The sequence below is a fragment of the Monocercomonoides exilis genome (genome assembly GCF_001643675.1).
Source record: "Monocercomonoides exilis strain PA203 chromosome Unknown scaffold8-1962414, whole genome shotgun sequence".
In the NCBI taxonomy this organism is placed as follows: domain Eukaryota; phylum Preaxostyla; order Oxymonadida; family Polymastigidae; genus Monocercomonoides; species Monocercomonoides exilis.
In genome coordinates, this window is record NW_027150553.1 from 381,349 (window position 1) to 394,673 (window position 13,325).

Below are 13,325 nucleotides of genomic sequence, written 5' to 3' on the forward strand. Positions count from 1 at the left end.
TAGTTAACAAAAAAAAACTTGTTAAGAATTTCAAATTCTTCAATTGAATCATTTTCCTTTTCCTTTTCATTTCCCTACAGTTTCTTTTCCAGCTTTCGACATGAAAGAAATTTAATCAAAACAAATGGATATAAGAATACAAATCTGATTTAAGTTATTAATGAAGGCTTCTCCAGATGGAGAAAAAGATCAGAATATCAAATGAATGGAAATGCTTTTGAAATGAAAAAACGAAGTTGTCAAAATTCTGAAAAACAAAGAGAAATTATTCTCTTTATGAAATTAAAAATAAAATTTGAAATAAATTGACAAAACTGTTGAATCGGATGAATAAAAAACACATACCATTCAAAACAACAGAGTGAATGGGATTCTCTCAAATGGGAGAAAAAAGTCGGAAAGAATCGTTTTGTCAAATAATTATTGCTCGATTTCTAAAAGTTATAAAAGTCGACAAAAGTCCTTTCAACAATTCGGGGAGTTATGCAAACAAGTGGGAATAAGAAGAAAATGGATTGAAATGAATATTCTTTGAAGAACATCAAAAATACAAAAAAGAAAAACAAAAAGGCCAAGCAAAAAGTAAAAAGTGAAGCAAATATCAATAAAATCGTTGAAATGATGCAAATCTGCTGCTCAGATATTTGTGTGCCGGTTGGCACAAATGAAAACACAATATATCTTCAGCACCATAAAATATACATATGAAATGAAAACAATCATTCTTTCATCCAAAGAGGTGGCTCAGTCTCAACGTAATATTTCCAGTAATCTTTCATTGTCATCCCGCTTTTGTCTTTGAGTGAATTAAAATGCCTCATCCACTCCGGTGGCTCTGTCTTCACATTTTTTATCCAATGCATCGCCATTGTCCTTCCATCCCTGTCAGAAAGCGCAATTCTATGTCTCATATATTCTGGCGGCTCTGCTTTGATGCATTTAATCCAATACATTGCCATTGTTAATCCTTCTTTATCAGCAAATGAAGCTTCATGTCTCATCCATCCTGGAAACTCTGTCTTCACATTTATAATCCACAGCATAGCCATCGTTTTCCCCTCCTTATCTGCAATTAAAGCATCATGTCGAATTTCTACAGGCGGTTCTGTTTTCACATGATAAACCCAATACATCGCCATTGTTCGTCCGTCCCTGTTAGCAAGCGAAATTCTATGTCTCATCCATACTGGTGGCTCAGTCTTCACATTTTCTATCCATCCCATGGCCATCGTTTCTCCATCCTTATCAGAAAGTGCAGCATCATGCCTCATCCATTCTGGTGGGTCTGTTTTAACCCAGAAAATCCAATTCATCGCCATTGTCCTTCCACTTTTATCGCAAAGTGCAGCATCATGTCTCATCCATTCAGGTGGCTCTTTTCTGACATAAATGATCCACGTCATGGCCATTGTCCATCCGTCCTTGTCTGCAAGCGATGCGTAATGCCTCATCCATTTAGGTGGTTCTGTTTTCGCATTCTCAATCCACAGCATGGCCATCGTATTCCCATTGATATTCCCTAATGTTACATCATGCCTCATCCACTCTGGAGGTTCTGTTTTTTTCTCCTCAATCCACTTCATCGATAACGTCCTCCCTTCCTTCTTGCCTTGTGTGTTATCCATTATCATCCACAGTGGAGGATCTGTTTTGACGGTTGCAATCCAATGCATTGCCATTGTTCGTCCTTCTTTATCAGCAACTTCGTTGTTATGTCTCATCCATTCTGGTGGTTCAGTTTTGACATGTTGAATCCACTTCATTGCCATTGTTTCTCCTTTGTTGTCTTTGTGTGTAATTATATGCCTTATTGATAAAGGCGGTTCTGAATGGACTTCTTGAACCCATAGCATCGCCACTGTATTTCCACCTTTATCACCAATTGTTGTATCATGCATCATCCAATTAGGTGGTTCTTTTTTGACATACCTAACCCAATGCATGGCCATTGTGTATCCATTCTTATCAGCAAGCGCAATTCTATGACTCATCCATGATGGAGGTTCTGTCTTTACGTTATAAATCCAGATCATCGCCATTGTTAATCCTTCTTTATTTCTAAGCGTGATGTTATGTCTCATCCATTCTGGCGGTTCTGTTTTTGCATGTTTTATCCAGTACATTGCCATCGTCATTCCATTATCATCTACAAGCGTTATGCTATGCCTCATCCACTCGGGAGGTTCTGTTTTTTTCTCCACAATCCACTTCATCGATAATGTCCTCCCATCTGTGTAGCTTCGTGTGTTATCCATTATCATCCACAGTGGAGGGTCTGTATTGATCTCCTTTATCCAGTGCATGGCCATTGTTCGTCCTTCCTTGTCTGCAACTTCATTGTTATGTCTCATCCATTCTGGTGGTTCTGTCTTGACATTCTCTATCCACAACATGGACATCGTTTCTCCTTTCTTATTTCCAAGTGAAATTCTATGTCTCATCCAATAAGGAAGAGCTTTTTTAACCCAGTTGATCCACAGCATGGCCATTGTTTCTCCGTTCTTATCAGAAAGTGTAATATCATGCCTCATCCATTCTGGTGGCTCTGATTTTACAGATTGAATCCAGTGCATTGCCATCGTTTTCCCAAACTTATCGGCAAGTGTGTTGTCGTGTTTCATCCAATTTGGTGGTTCTGTCTTGTTCTCAATGATCCACCTCATTCCCGCTGTTTGTCCATTTTTGTCTTTCAATGTTTCATCAAATTTCATCCATTCTGGTAATTCAGTTTTAACATAGTATTCCCAACATTGAGCCATTGTCAGTCCTCTCTCAGTTTTTAATGAATTGCAATGTCTCATCCATACTGGTGGCTCAGTCTTCACATTTTCTATCCATCCCATGGCCATCGTTTCTCCATCCTTATCAGGAAGTGTGGGATCATGTCTCATCCATCTTGGAGGTTCTGTTTTCACATGATAAATCCAATACGTAGCCATTGTTCGTCCAAACTTATCGGTAAGTGTGTTGTCGTGTCTCATCCATTCTGGCGGTTCTGTCTTGATTTCCCTTATCCACAACATTCCCATTGTCTCTCCACCGCTATCGCGAAGTGTAATATCATGTCTCATCCACATTGGTGGTTCTGTCTTCACATATTCAATCCACTGCATGGCCATTGTTTGCTTTTTCCAACCGCCTGAAAGAGTAATGTCATGTCTCATCCATGCTGGAGGTTCTGTTTTAACTTGCTTTATCCAATGCATAGCCATTGTCCATCCGTCATTATCAGAAAGTGCTGCATCATGCCTCATCCATTCAGGTGGCTCTTTTTCGACGTGAATGATCCACGTCATGGACATTGTTTTCCCATTCTTGTCTTTAAGTGCAATATCGTGTCTCATCCGCTCTGGTGGTTCTGTATTTTTTTTTATAATCCAACGAATAGGATCAGTGCATTCGTCATCTTCTCTAATTGTATTATTATATTTCATATGTTTCCAAGGTTCTGCTTTTTCATCCTTTTCGCTAAATGTTATGCCTGGCCGTAACCAATCTGGAGGTTCTTTTCCCAACTTCTCCATCCAGTGCATGCCCATTGTCATTCCTTTGTTATCTTTCATTTCCAGGCTATGTCTCATCCATCTAGGAGGTTCTGTTCGAACGCTTGTTATCCAGAACATAGCCATTGTCAATCCACAACCATCAGTAAGAGAATTTTCGTGTCTCATCCATTCTGGTGGTTCTGATTTATTCTCTATGATCCAGTGCATGGCCATAGTCCTTCCTTCCTTGTCTGCAAAAGTTATGCTATGTCTCATCCACTCCGGAGGTTCTGTTTTTACGTATTTAATCCAGTGCATCGCCATCGTACGCCCATTCCTATTCTGAAGCGTGTTTTCATGCCTCATCCACTTCGGAGGCTCTGTTTTAACAATTGCTATCCAATATGCTGCCATCGTTTCTCCATCCGAATCAGCAATTGTATTTTCATGTCTTATTATCTTTGGTGGCTCTGTTTGATTCTCCATAATCCATCGCATCGCACTTGTGAATTTGCGTTTATCATTTTGGATATTCATTGTTTCCGCATTATTGCCCATGTTGCTTGGCTTTTTAAGTTTGATCCAAAAAATAATTAAACAAAAAATAAATAATGGAATGTCCTTTAAGATCATTCAGATATTCAAATTTTCTGATATTTTAAGTTGAAATGAGGATTATTAAAGCAGAGAGAAAATACGGATGTTTGGCCCAATATTGCAATTGAATTGTTTTTCTTTTCACAAAAAATATTCAAAATTCAGCAAACGAAGTTTATCTTTGGATTTATTGCTCTTTTGTTTATAATTGAGTAATTCCTAAATTTTTATTGGAACATCTTTTTAAATGCTTCAAACTTTTTAGATATTCTGCCTTTTTCCGATTTTTTGTGATTTTTACCGAATTTGATGATAGCCAAGCTTTGCAAGACCTTAACGGTTGCCAAACACTTATTTGTCGTTTCCGTAATCCCCGTAAGCAGTTGAGAAAGGGGTTTTTGATTTTTATTGCATTCTGAAAGTGGTTTACTCATTTCCATTTCGAAAATGTTTTGATTCAAAGATAAATGCAATCACTTGAGATAGCACGAGTTATTATGAATCCTTTGATGTCTTGAAGAGATTTTGTTGATGCCTTTTATGATGGAAATGAGTGTGTTGACAAAAAAGAGAAGAAGAACAGTTTGTTGTTAATTTATTTTTCAATACCTAAATATTTATCTGTTGATGATTTTTGTGTTTCTTTCAGGGCAGGAGGCGGAAATGAATGAAAATAAATAAAAGCAGGATATCTCGTTGTGCAGGCTGATTATTGAGCTGGGAGAGCGAATTCATATGGAAAGTGCCCAGGATGAAGGGATTGGGAAGGGAATTGGAGATGAATTATTCTGACGAAAAACAAGGATATTTTTCAATGATGAGAGCGAAATTGAGCTGAATACATAAATTTTTCATTTTTCAGAAGAACCAGAAATCGATGCATTTGATGGGGAAACAACTGATGGAAAGGATGGTTGGCAAATCAGATGATGAAACACTTGAAAAAGGAAGGAATAATGAATTTTTATTGGAGGGAAACAGGCGCCGACAGAATAAAAAACAGAAAATTGCTTGTAAAAATGTTTGGAAGGTTTGCTGCTGTTGTTATTTTTTTTTGAAGTGATTATTATTTTGTTTTAAGAATGCTGAAAGAACGAAAGATGAGATGGCTTTGAAGAAAAAGAAGAAAAGTTGAGAAGGAAAAATAAAGACGGACAGATGAAATGCGAGATATTTCGAAGATGCCTGGAATCGGGCTTTGGAGAAGAATTAGTTTTGAGGAAAGATGATATTTTGTGAAAGAAGGGGAAGTGAAAACTAAAGAGACGGAATGAAAAAGAGGAAAAAAGGAATTGTCGCATGTTTCTTATTAGCATTAACGAGAGAAAGAAGATTAAGAAGAATTAATGATGAATTTGGTGAACACTGTTACAAGAAGAACATGAAAAATGGAAGAAGAAAAAAAGAATTAAAGTTTCATTGAATTTCTCCATTGATTATAATTTTCATTCATCTTCAAATTTCTCGATCTTCAATAACCTCATAAATGCACTTCTTCTTCTTTTTCCTCTTCTTCCTCTTCTTCCTCTTACTCTTACTCTTCTTCCTCTACAAAAGCAAACACTTTCACCAGAACAAACGCTCCATCTGAGGCACTGAGTGTGACGGGGACGGAGATAGAGAGAAAATAAGATTCGACTTCTCGTTTTTCTACCTAATGTTTCGTTCGCAGCGTGGCTGTTGGCGTGTTTGAGGGAAACGTTTAATAGGGAAAGCACAGCATCTTTCAGAACAAGCAGCAATGAGGAGAAATGGAAGGAAAGCAGATGAAAAGAGCGAGAAAGGAGAAGAGAAGAGAAGAGGGAGAGGAGGAAGATAGAGTAAGATGAGAAAATTATAAAGAGGACGAAGAAGAAAAGAGTGATGCAGAACACAAAAAGCGAAGATACGAAGAAAGTGTAAAACGGAAGATATAGAAAGAAATGGATGATGAGCTGAGCAAGCTGCGGAAGGAAGAACTTGATTAGGGCGAAACGAACTATTTTGGAGAGCAGGTGATCAAAGATGCAATTGAAGACAGGCTTGATGCGATGTATGGGAACAAGAAATCGAAAAGAAGGCGGAGAAGAAGATACGGAAACAGAGGGGAATCACGAAAACAGTGATAGAAATACAAGAAGTCATCAGAATTCTTCTTCTTCTTTTTCTTCCACTTCATCATCATCATCATCATCATCATCGCCTTTTTCTTCTTCTCCTTCGTATTTTTCTGCTTTAAATTCTTCTTCCTCTTCCTCTTCTTCTTCTTCTTCTTCTTCATCTACCTCTTAATCGTCTTTTTCTTGTTATTTCTGTTTCAACTCCTTCAACTCCTTTAGCAATTTCGTCTTCTTCCTTCTATATCTGCATCTTTTCCTTGCTATTTAATTCGTTCATCATCATCATCATCTTCTTCTTCTTCTTCTTTTTCTTCTTCTTCTTCTTCTTCTTCTTCTTCTTCTTCTTCTTCCTCTTCCTCTTCTTCTTCCTCTTCTTCTTCTTCTTCTTCTTCTTCTCATTCTCTTCTTTCTTCTTCTTCTTCTCCTTCTTCTCCTTCTTCTTCTTCTTCTTCTTCTTCTTCTTCTTCTTCTTCTTCTTCTTCTTCCTCTTCCTCTTCCTCTTCCTCTTCCTCTTTTTCTTCTTCTTCTTCTTCTTCTTCTTCTTCTTCTTCTTCTTCTTCTTCTTCTTCTTCTTCCTCTTTTTCTTCACCTTCTTCTTCTTCCTCTTCCTCTTTTTCTTCTTCTTCTTCTTCTTCTTCTTCTTCTTCTTCTTCTTCTTCTTCTTCTTCTTCTTCTTCTTCTTCTTCTTCACCTTCTTCTTCTTCCTCTTCCTCTTCACCTTCTTCTCCTTCTCCTTCTCCTTCTCCTTCTTTTCCTTCTTCTTCTTTTTCACCTTTTTCTTCGATTTCTTCTCATATCCTTCATCATCGATCTGCTTCTCCATATTCTTTCTGCGAAGTAAGCGAAAGTGAAGAAGACGGCGAAAAAGATGAAAATGATGAAAACGATGAAAAAGATGAAGAAAACAACAAAGCAAACAACTTTACAGATGACTCAGATAATCCTTCACATGTTAGGCAGTCAGCAGAACGAGATGTTCGAATGGATTTTGGTTCAAATTGTGTCTTCAGAGCGAATCAAATAAGACATTCACTGATGATGCAACTGATTGAGTTTTCAATAGGACACTTTGTGGTGTGTGCACCGTCGATTCGATATGGGCCATATGGAGAGGATGAAGAGGAGGAAGAGAAGGAGAAGGAAGGAGAGAAAGAAGAGGGAAACAAAGGAAAGACAGAAAAAGGACTGACTTATCGAACTCCAAAGGGAGCACAAGGGATGAGAATGAAGAAAGAGCAAAGAGCATCTTTCGTTGACAAAATAGAACACAAAAGATGAACGTTTATATCATCGTCTTCTTCTTCTTCACCTTCTTCACCTTCTTCACCTTCTTCAGCCTTCTTCACCTTCTTATTCTTCTTATTCTTCTTATTCTTCTTATTCTTCTTATTCTTCTTATTCTTCTTATTCTTCTTATTCTTCTTATTCTTCTTATTCTTCTTATTCTTCTTATTCTTCTTCTTCTTCTTCTTCTTCTTATTCTTCTTATTCTTCTTCTTCTTCTTCTTCTTCTTCTTCTTCTTATTCTTCTTCTTCTAATTCTAATTCTTCTTTTTTCCATGTGTTTTGCCCAGATATATGTGTTAAAGAATGTATTACTTTTTTGGGATTCAAGAATTATAAATTTCATCCGAAAAATATTTTGAATGAAAATGGATGCTTTTCGAAACAGGAGCGGGAGAGAGAAGAAGAGAAGGAAGAAGAAGAAGAAGAAAAGGAAGAGGAAGAGGAGGAGGAAGAAGATGATGATGAGAAAGAAGAAGAAGAAGAAGAGAAAGAAGAAGAAGAAGAGAAGGAGAAGAATTACTGGAGAGGAGCGTGAGGAGGTGTGTTGTGCTGGAGGAGAAAGTGAAAGAGAAGCTGAAGTCTCAAGCGAGAGACAAGAAAGAAGAGAAGAAGGTGTCTGAGACAGCGCTTCGATCAGTACTGGATGTTGAGGGGTTGATTGAGGAAGAAAAAGGAGAGGAGAAGGAAGAGGAAGGGGAAAGCAGTATTAGAGCAAGCATTCATCGAAGAAGGGGATTTGTCACAAGATGAAAATTCGAATCAGAACGATGGAAGTGAAGGTAAAATGAGTTTGCGTTACGAAGGAGACTACAACGGTTAAGCTGAACGAGTTTGTTCAAAAAAAAAATAGAAGGGATTCTGTTTGATATACAGAAGATTGTCTTCAACGTCGTACCGCTGAGTAACATGTGCGCAATGGGCGGGTGCAACATTCGGAACAATGACGAGCTGAAGCTGATGCTGAGTCTGCAAGTGGGGGTGCAATGTTGGTGAAATGGCAGATGGGGTAGATGGGTGAGGCTGGGAGCAAGAATGGCAATGCCGATGGATGGGATGGCAGGAGCAGGTGCATTGGCAGTGCTGATGCTGAGAACGTTGATGCAATCGAATGCAATACAGAGGGTGAGCAATGCTGGCGCGATGCCTCGAAGAGCATTTCAGATTGACCGCTCTTTAACAGTGGATGTTCCGATCAGTACAAAGAAGTTGTTGAATATAGAAGCAGAGAATGAGTATTATGGCTTTGCTTCGACTTCTTATGTCCCTTTTGCAGATGGTTGTGAATGTGGTGTTGAGGAAGAAGAAGAGACAGCACCAATTGCGAAGTTCCTGCAGGTGGAACATTAGAAGGAGGAGAAGATGAAATTATATCTTCACGTTGCTTCTTTTCAAACTGATCCAATTGAGCGGAGCCATTTCCATCTGGATTTTGAGCTGTATCTGTTTGTGTGCATTGTGGAGGGAGAAGGCAGCAATGCGAGAGCATTGTATTTTCTGCAGCCGAGAAGGAGGGCATTAGATTCTTGTGGTGGAGCACGCAACTGAACAGCCAGAGCGAAGAGATTTAGCGAATGTGTTGCAGGAGGCAGAGAAAATAGTGTTGCTGTCGTTTCTGGAGAAGGAGAATCTGCATCGAGCTGAGTGAAATTTTCAATTACATTGTTCTGGATGTGGGAGAAGAAATTGTTAGACAGAGTTTTTGTGTGCCGTCGACAGTAAGCGTGAAGATGGTCGTGACAAAAGCAGAGGTGTGCGCACTGCAGCATCGCCCGTTTATCAATGTGCGGACTTTTGTGTTTGGAAAAGAGTGCTGAAAATGTGAATATGAAAAATCCACAATAAATATAAATGTAAAAGAAAAAACAAGTTGCAAACCATCGGTTTTGATTATTATTTTGTTCATTTGAACTTGTGTGATCCATATTTGATTTCACAAATTGTTGATTTTCATTTTGAGCATTTTCATATTCTATCAAAATTTAAGCTTTAGCTATAATCAGAATACTTTTTAATTCTCAGTAAAGAATCGAGATATTCCATGAAAATTTCATGAATCAGCAATTACAAGATAAACCGAAAAATGCCATCACATGTTCATCATTAATTCTCAATTTTTATTTTGATAAAAAAACAGAAATATAATTTTAAGTTTCAAATTGTTTTTTTCTTCCAAAGAGGTTTGTAATGAAGAAGCAAACTTCATCGTAAACGTTGAAATATTTCTTGAGAATAATGGCAACGGAATGAAAAATAATCAACTGCGATGGGACAAAATTTCAATCAATTACGACTTTTCAAAAAGAATAACACAGTTTTTTTTCAAAAATAGAAAAAAAATTCAAAATATCAGGTGAATGGAAATGATTTTGAAATGAAAAAAGATCCTGACAAAATTTTCAAAAACAAAGAGAAATTATTCTCTTTATGAAAATAAAAAAAAAATTGAAATGGATTGACAAAACTGTTGAATAGGATGAATAAAAAATCACATACCATTCAAAACAACAGAGTGAATGGAGATGCTCTCAAATGGAAAAATAAAAGTCGGAAAGAATCGTTTTGTCAAATAATTATTGCTCGCTTTCTAAAAGTTATAAAAATTGACAAAAGTCAACGATTTGGTGAGTAATACAAACAAGTGAGAATATGAGGAAAATGGATTGAAATAGATATTCTTTGAAGAACATCAAAAATACAAAAAGAAAGATAGAAAGACCAACCAAAAAGGATAAAGAACAGCAAATATCATTAAAATCATCTAAATGACGCAAATCTGCTGCTCAGTATTTGTGTGCTGATTGGAACAAATGAAATAAAGATTTATTTTTTGTTTCCGAAAACAGACAAATGAAATGAAAACAATCATTCTTTCATCCAATGTGGTGGCTCGGTCTCAATGAAATATATCCAGTAATCTTTCATTGTCATTCCGCTCTTGTCTTTGAGTGAGTTGTAATGCCTCATCCACTCCGGTGGCTCTGTCTTGACCTCCTTTATCCAATGCATCGCCATTGTTCGTCCGTCCCTGTCAGCAAGCGCAATTCTATGTCTCATCCACTCCGGTGGCTCCGTCTTCACATATTTAATCCATCCCATGGCCATCGTTTCTCCATCCTTATCAGAAAGTGTGCTTCTGTGCCTCATCCATTCTGGTGGGTCTGTTTGAACCCAGAAAATCCAATTCATCGCCATTGTCCTTCCACTCTTATCGCAAAGTGCAGCATCGTACCTCATCCATTCAGGCGGTTCTTTTCTGACATGAATGATCCACAGCATGGCCATTGTCCATCCGTCTTTATCTGCAAGTTTTCTATCATGTCTCATCCACTCCGGAGGCTCTGTCTTGTTCTCAATGATCCACCTCATTCCCGCTGTTTGTCCTTTACTATCTTTCAGTGTTTCATTAAATGCAATCCATTCAGGTAATTTACGTTTAACATATATTTTCCAATAATCTGCCATTGCCCATCCTTTCTTGTCTCTAAGTGAATTGCGATGCCTCATCCATTTCGGTGGATCGGTTTGAACAATTTGAATCCATATCATAGCCATTGTTTCTCCTTTCTTATCACCAAGTGTAATATCGTGTCTCATCCACATTGGTGGATCTTTCTTCACAAATTGAATCCACTTCATTGCCATCGTATTTCCTTCCTTGTCTTCAAGAGAATTGCGATGCCTCATCCATCCCTGTGGTTCTGTCTTGACTTCCCTTATCCACCACATGGCCATTGTACATTCATCAATGTCTGTAAGCTCCTTGTCATGCCTCATCCATTCTGGAGGTTCTGTTCGAACAAACTGAATCCACCACATGGCCATTGTACATTCATCAATGTCTGTAAGCTCCTTGTCATGCCTCATCCATTCTGGAGGTTCTGTTCGAACAAACTGAATCCACCACATGGCCATTGTACATTCATCAATGTCTGCAAGCTCCTTGTCATGTCTCATCCATTCTGGTGGCTCTGTCTTGACAAATTTAATCCAGAGCATGGCCATTGTTTCACCTTTACAATTAGGAAATGAACTTCTATGTCTTATCCATTCTGGTGGCTCTGTCTTGACAAATTTAATCCAGAGCATGGCCATTGTTTCACCTTTACAATTAGGAAATGAACTTCTATGTCTCATCCACTCTGGTGGCTCTGTTTTGACATATTCAATCCATAGCATAGCCATTGTTTGTTCCCAAATACCTCCTTTTATTGTAATATCGTGTCTCATCCATTCTGGCGGTTCTGTCTTAACATTTGTAATCCACAACATCGCCATTGTTGATTTAAAATTGTTGCGAAGTGTCATATCGTGTCTCATCCATTCTGGTGGTTCTGTTTTGACATCTTGAATCCACAGCATGGCCATTGTGTATCCATTCTTATTGGCAAATGTAATATCATGCCTCATCCATTCTGGAGGAGTATTTTCTTTCGAAATAATCCACTTCATCGCCATTGTTCGTCCAACTTTATCTGTGATTTCATTGCTATGTCTCATCCATTCTAGTGGCTCTGTCTTCACATTTTCTATCCATCGCATGGCCATCGTAATTCCATTATTGTCTGTAACCGTATTCTCGTGCCTCATCCACTTCGGCACATCTGTTTTAACTAGCTTTATCCAGTGCATTGCCATTGTTCTTCCATTTTTATCTGCACATACAGGATCATGTCTCATCCATTTCGGAGGATCGGTTTGAACATACTGAATCCACTTCATTGCCATTGTTTCTCCTTTGTTGTCTTTGTGTGTAATTTTATGCCTTATTGATAAAGGTGGTTCTGTTTTGACCTCCTTTATCCACAGCATGGCCATTGTCCATCCATCCATGTCTGTAAGCTCCTTGTCATGCCTCATCCATTCTGGCGGTTCTGTTTTTATCTCCATAATCCACAGCATTGCCATTGTTCTTCCCCACTTATTCCTTATCGATATATCATGCTTCATCTCTTCTGGTGGATCTGTTTTGATGTTTGTGATCCATATCATTTCCATCGTTGATCCATTATTATTTCCGAGAGTTATATCATGTCTCATCCATTGTGGAGGTTCCGTATGGGTAAATCCAATCCACAGCATTGCCATTGTCCAACCATTTTTATCATGAAGCGTTGTTTCATGTCTCATTTCCAACGGAGGTTCTGTCTTTTTCTCAACAATCCATCGCATTGCTTCTGTTCTACCATCCTCGTCCCTTTTCAATGGATCACAATTTGCTTTTTGCATATCTGTTGTATATCTTATTTTACCGCTCAACGCTTCGGTTTTGCTGCTCGTCCTGCAATATAAGCAGAAAAAATGTCAATCGTTAAAAAGTATTATTTGAAATAAATATTATATAATTGATCATATATAATTATTTCTTTAAATCCTGTATATCATCTTTTAATAAGTTTGAAAATGAGCATAAAGTGGTTGCATAATTTTTGGCAGTGTTTCGTTTTGTTATTCAAACATTTTTTTCAAAACGGAAAAAAATTTAATATTAATTATTTTTATTTTTATTTCTTTTGACGTTCGTTCAACAAATTATTTGTGAATGAAAATGAAAAGCCAAGTTGTGAAATATAGCAAACCCGTGAAATGATGATGAGTCTTATATTTTCTGCTCTTTTGCTTTTGCACCAAAATTCTCAGAAACATTCGAAGAATTGCAATCAGACATTTCTTTTAACCAATTCATTTCTATTTTATTTTTTATTTTTTCATTCACATTTCAAATCGCTTCTGGGATGCATTCATTTGGATCAGCCACAACAAGAGTTGAGTGAGTGAGTGAGTGTGTGGCAGAAGAGAAGTGAAAGATGAATGCCATTCACTCTGATGGAGAATATGCACATTCTGAAGAGAGGCTGAA

The 13,325-nt window shown here is 37.7% G+C and overlaps 4 protein-coding genes across 4 annotated transcripts; 2 read left to right on the top strand and 2 right to left on the bottom strand.

The window, feature by feature from the left end:
- Positions 1-719: 719 nt before the first annotated feature.
- Positions 720-4,043, bottom strand: MONOS_5202 (uncharacterized protein; the record flags this gene model as incomplete). The annotated part of the gene is made up of 1 exon (XM_067875329.1): positions 720-4,043. The coding sequence occupies one exon, from the start codon at positions 4,041-4,043 to the stop codon at positions 720-722; it is 3,324 nt and encodes a 1,107-aa protein (XP_067732846.1).
- Positions 4,044-7,216: 3,173 nt separating this feature from the next.
- MONOS_5203 (uncharacterized protein) lies at positions 7,217-8,003 on the top strand (the record flags this gene model as incomplete). The annotated part of the gene is made up of 2 exons (XM_067875330.1): positions 7,217-7,432; positions 7,518-8,003. 2 exons carry the CDS (start codon positions 7,217-7,219, stop codon positions 8,001-8,003), a joined length of 702 nt encoding a protein of 233 aa, XP_067732847.1.
- A 503-nt stretch (positions 8,004-8,506) lies between these two features.
- MONOS_5204 (uncharacterized protein) lies at positions 8,507-8,815 on the top strand (the record flags this gene model as incomplete). Its single annotated transcript, XM_067875331.1, has 1 exon — positions 8,507-8,815. One exon carries the CDS (start codon positions 8,507-8,509, stop codon positions 8,813-8,815), a length of 309 nt encoding a protein of 102 aa, XP_067732848.1.
- Positions 8,816-10,330: 1,515 nt separating this feature from the next.
- MONOS_5205 (uncharacterized protein) lies at positions 10,331-12,694 on the bottom strand (the record flags this gene model as incomplete). Its single annotated transcript, XM_067875332.1, has 3 exons — positions 10,331-11,269; positions 11,357-11,478; positions 11,569-12,694. 3 exons carry the CDS (start codon positions 12,692-12,694, stop codon positions 10,331-10,333), a joined length of 2,187 nt encoding a protein of 728 aa, XP_067732849.1.
- Positions 12,695-13,325: the final 631 nt, after the last annotated feature.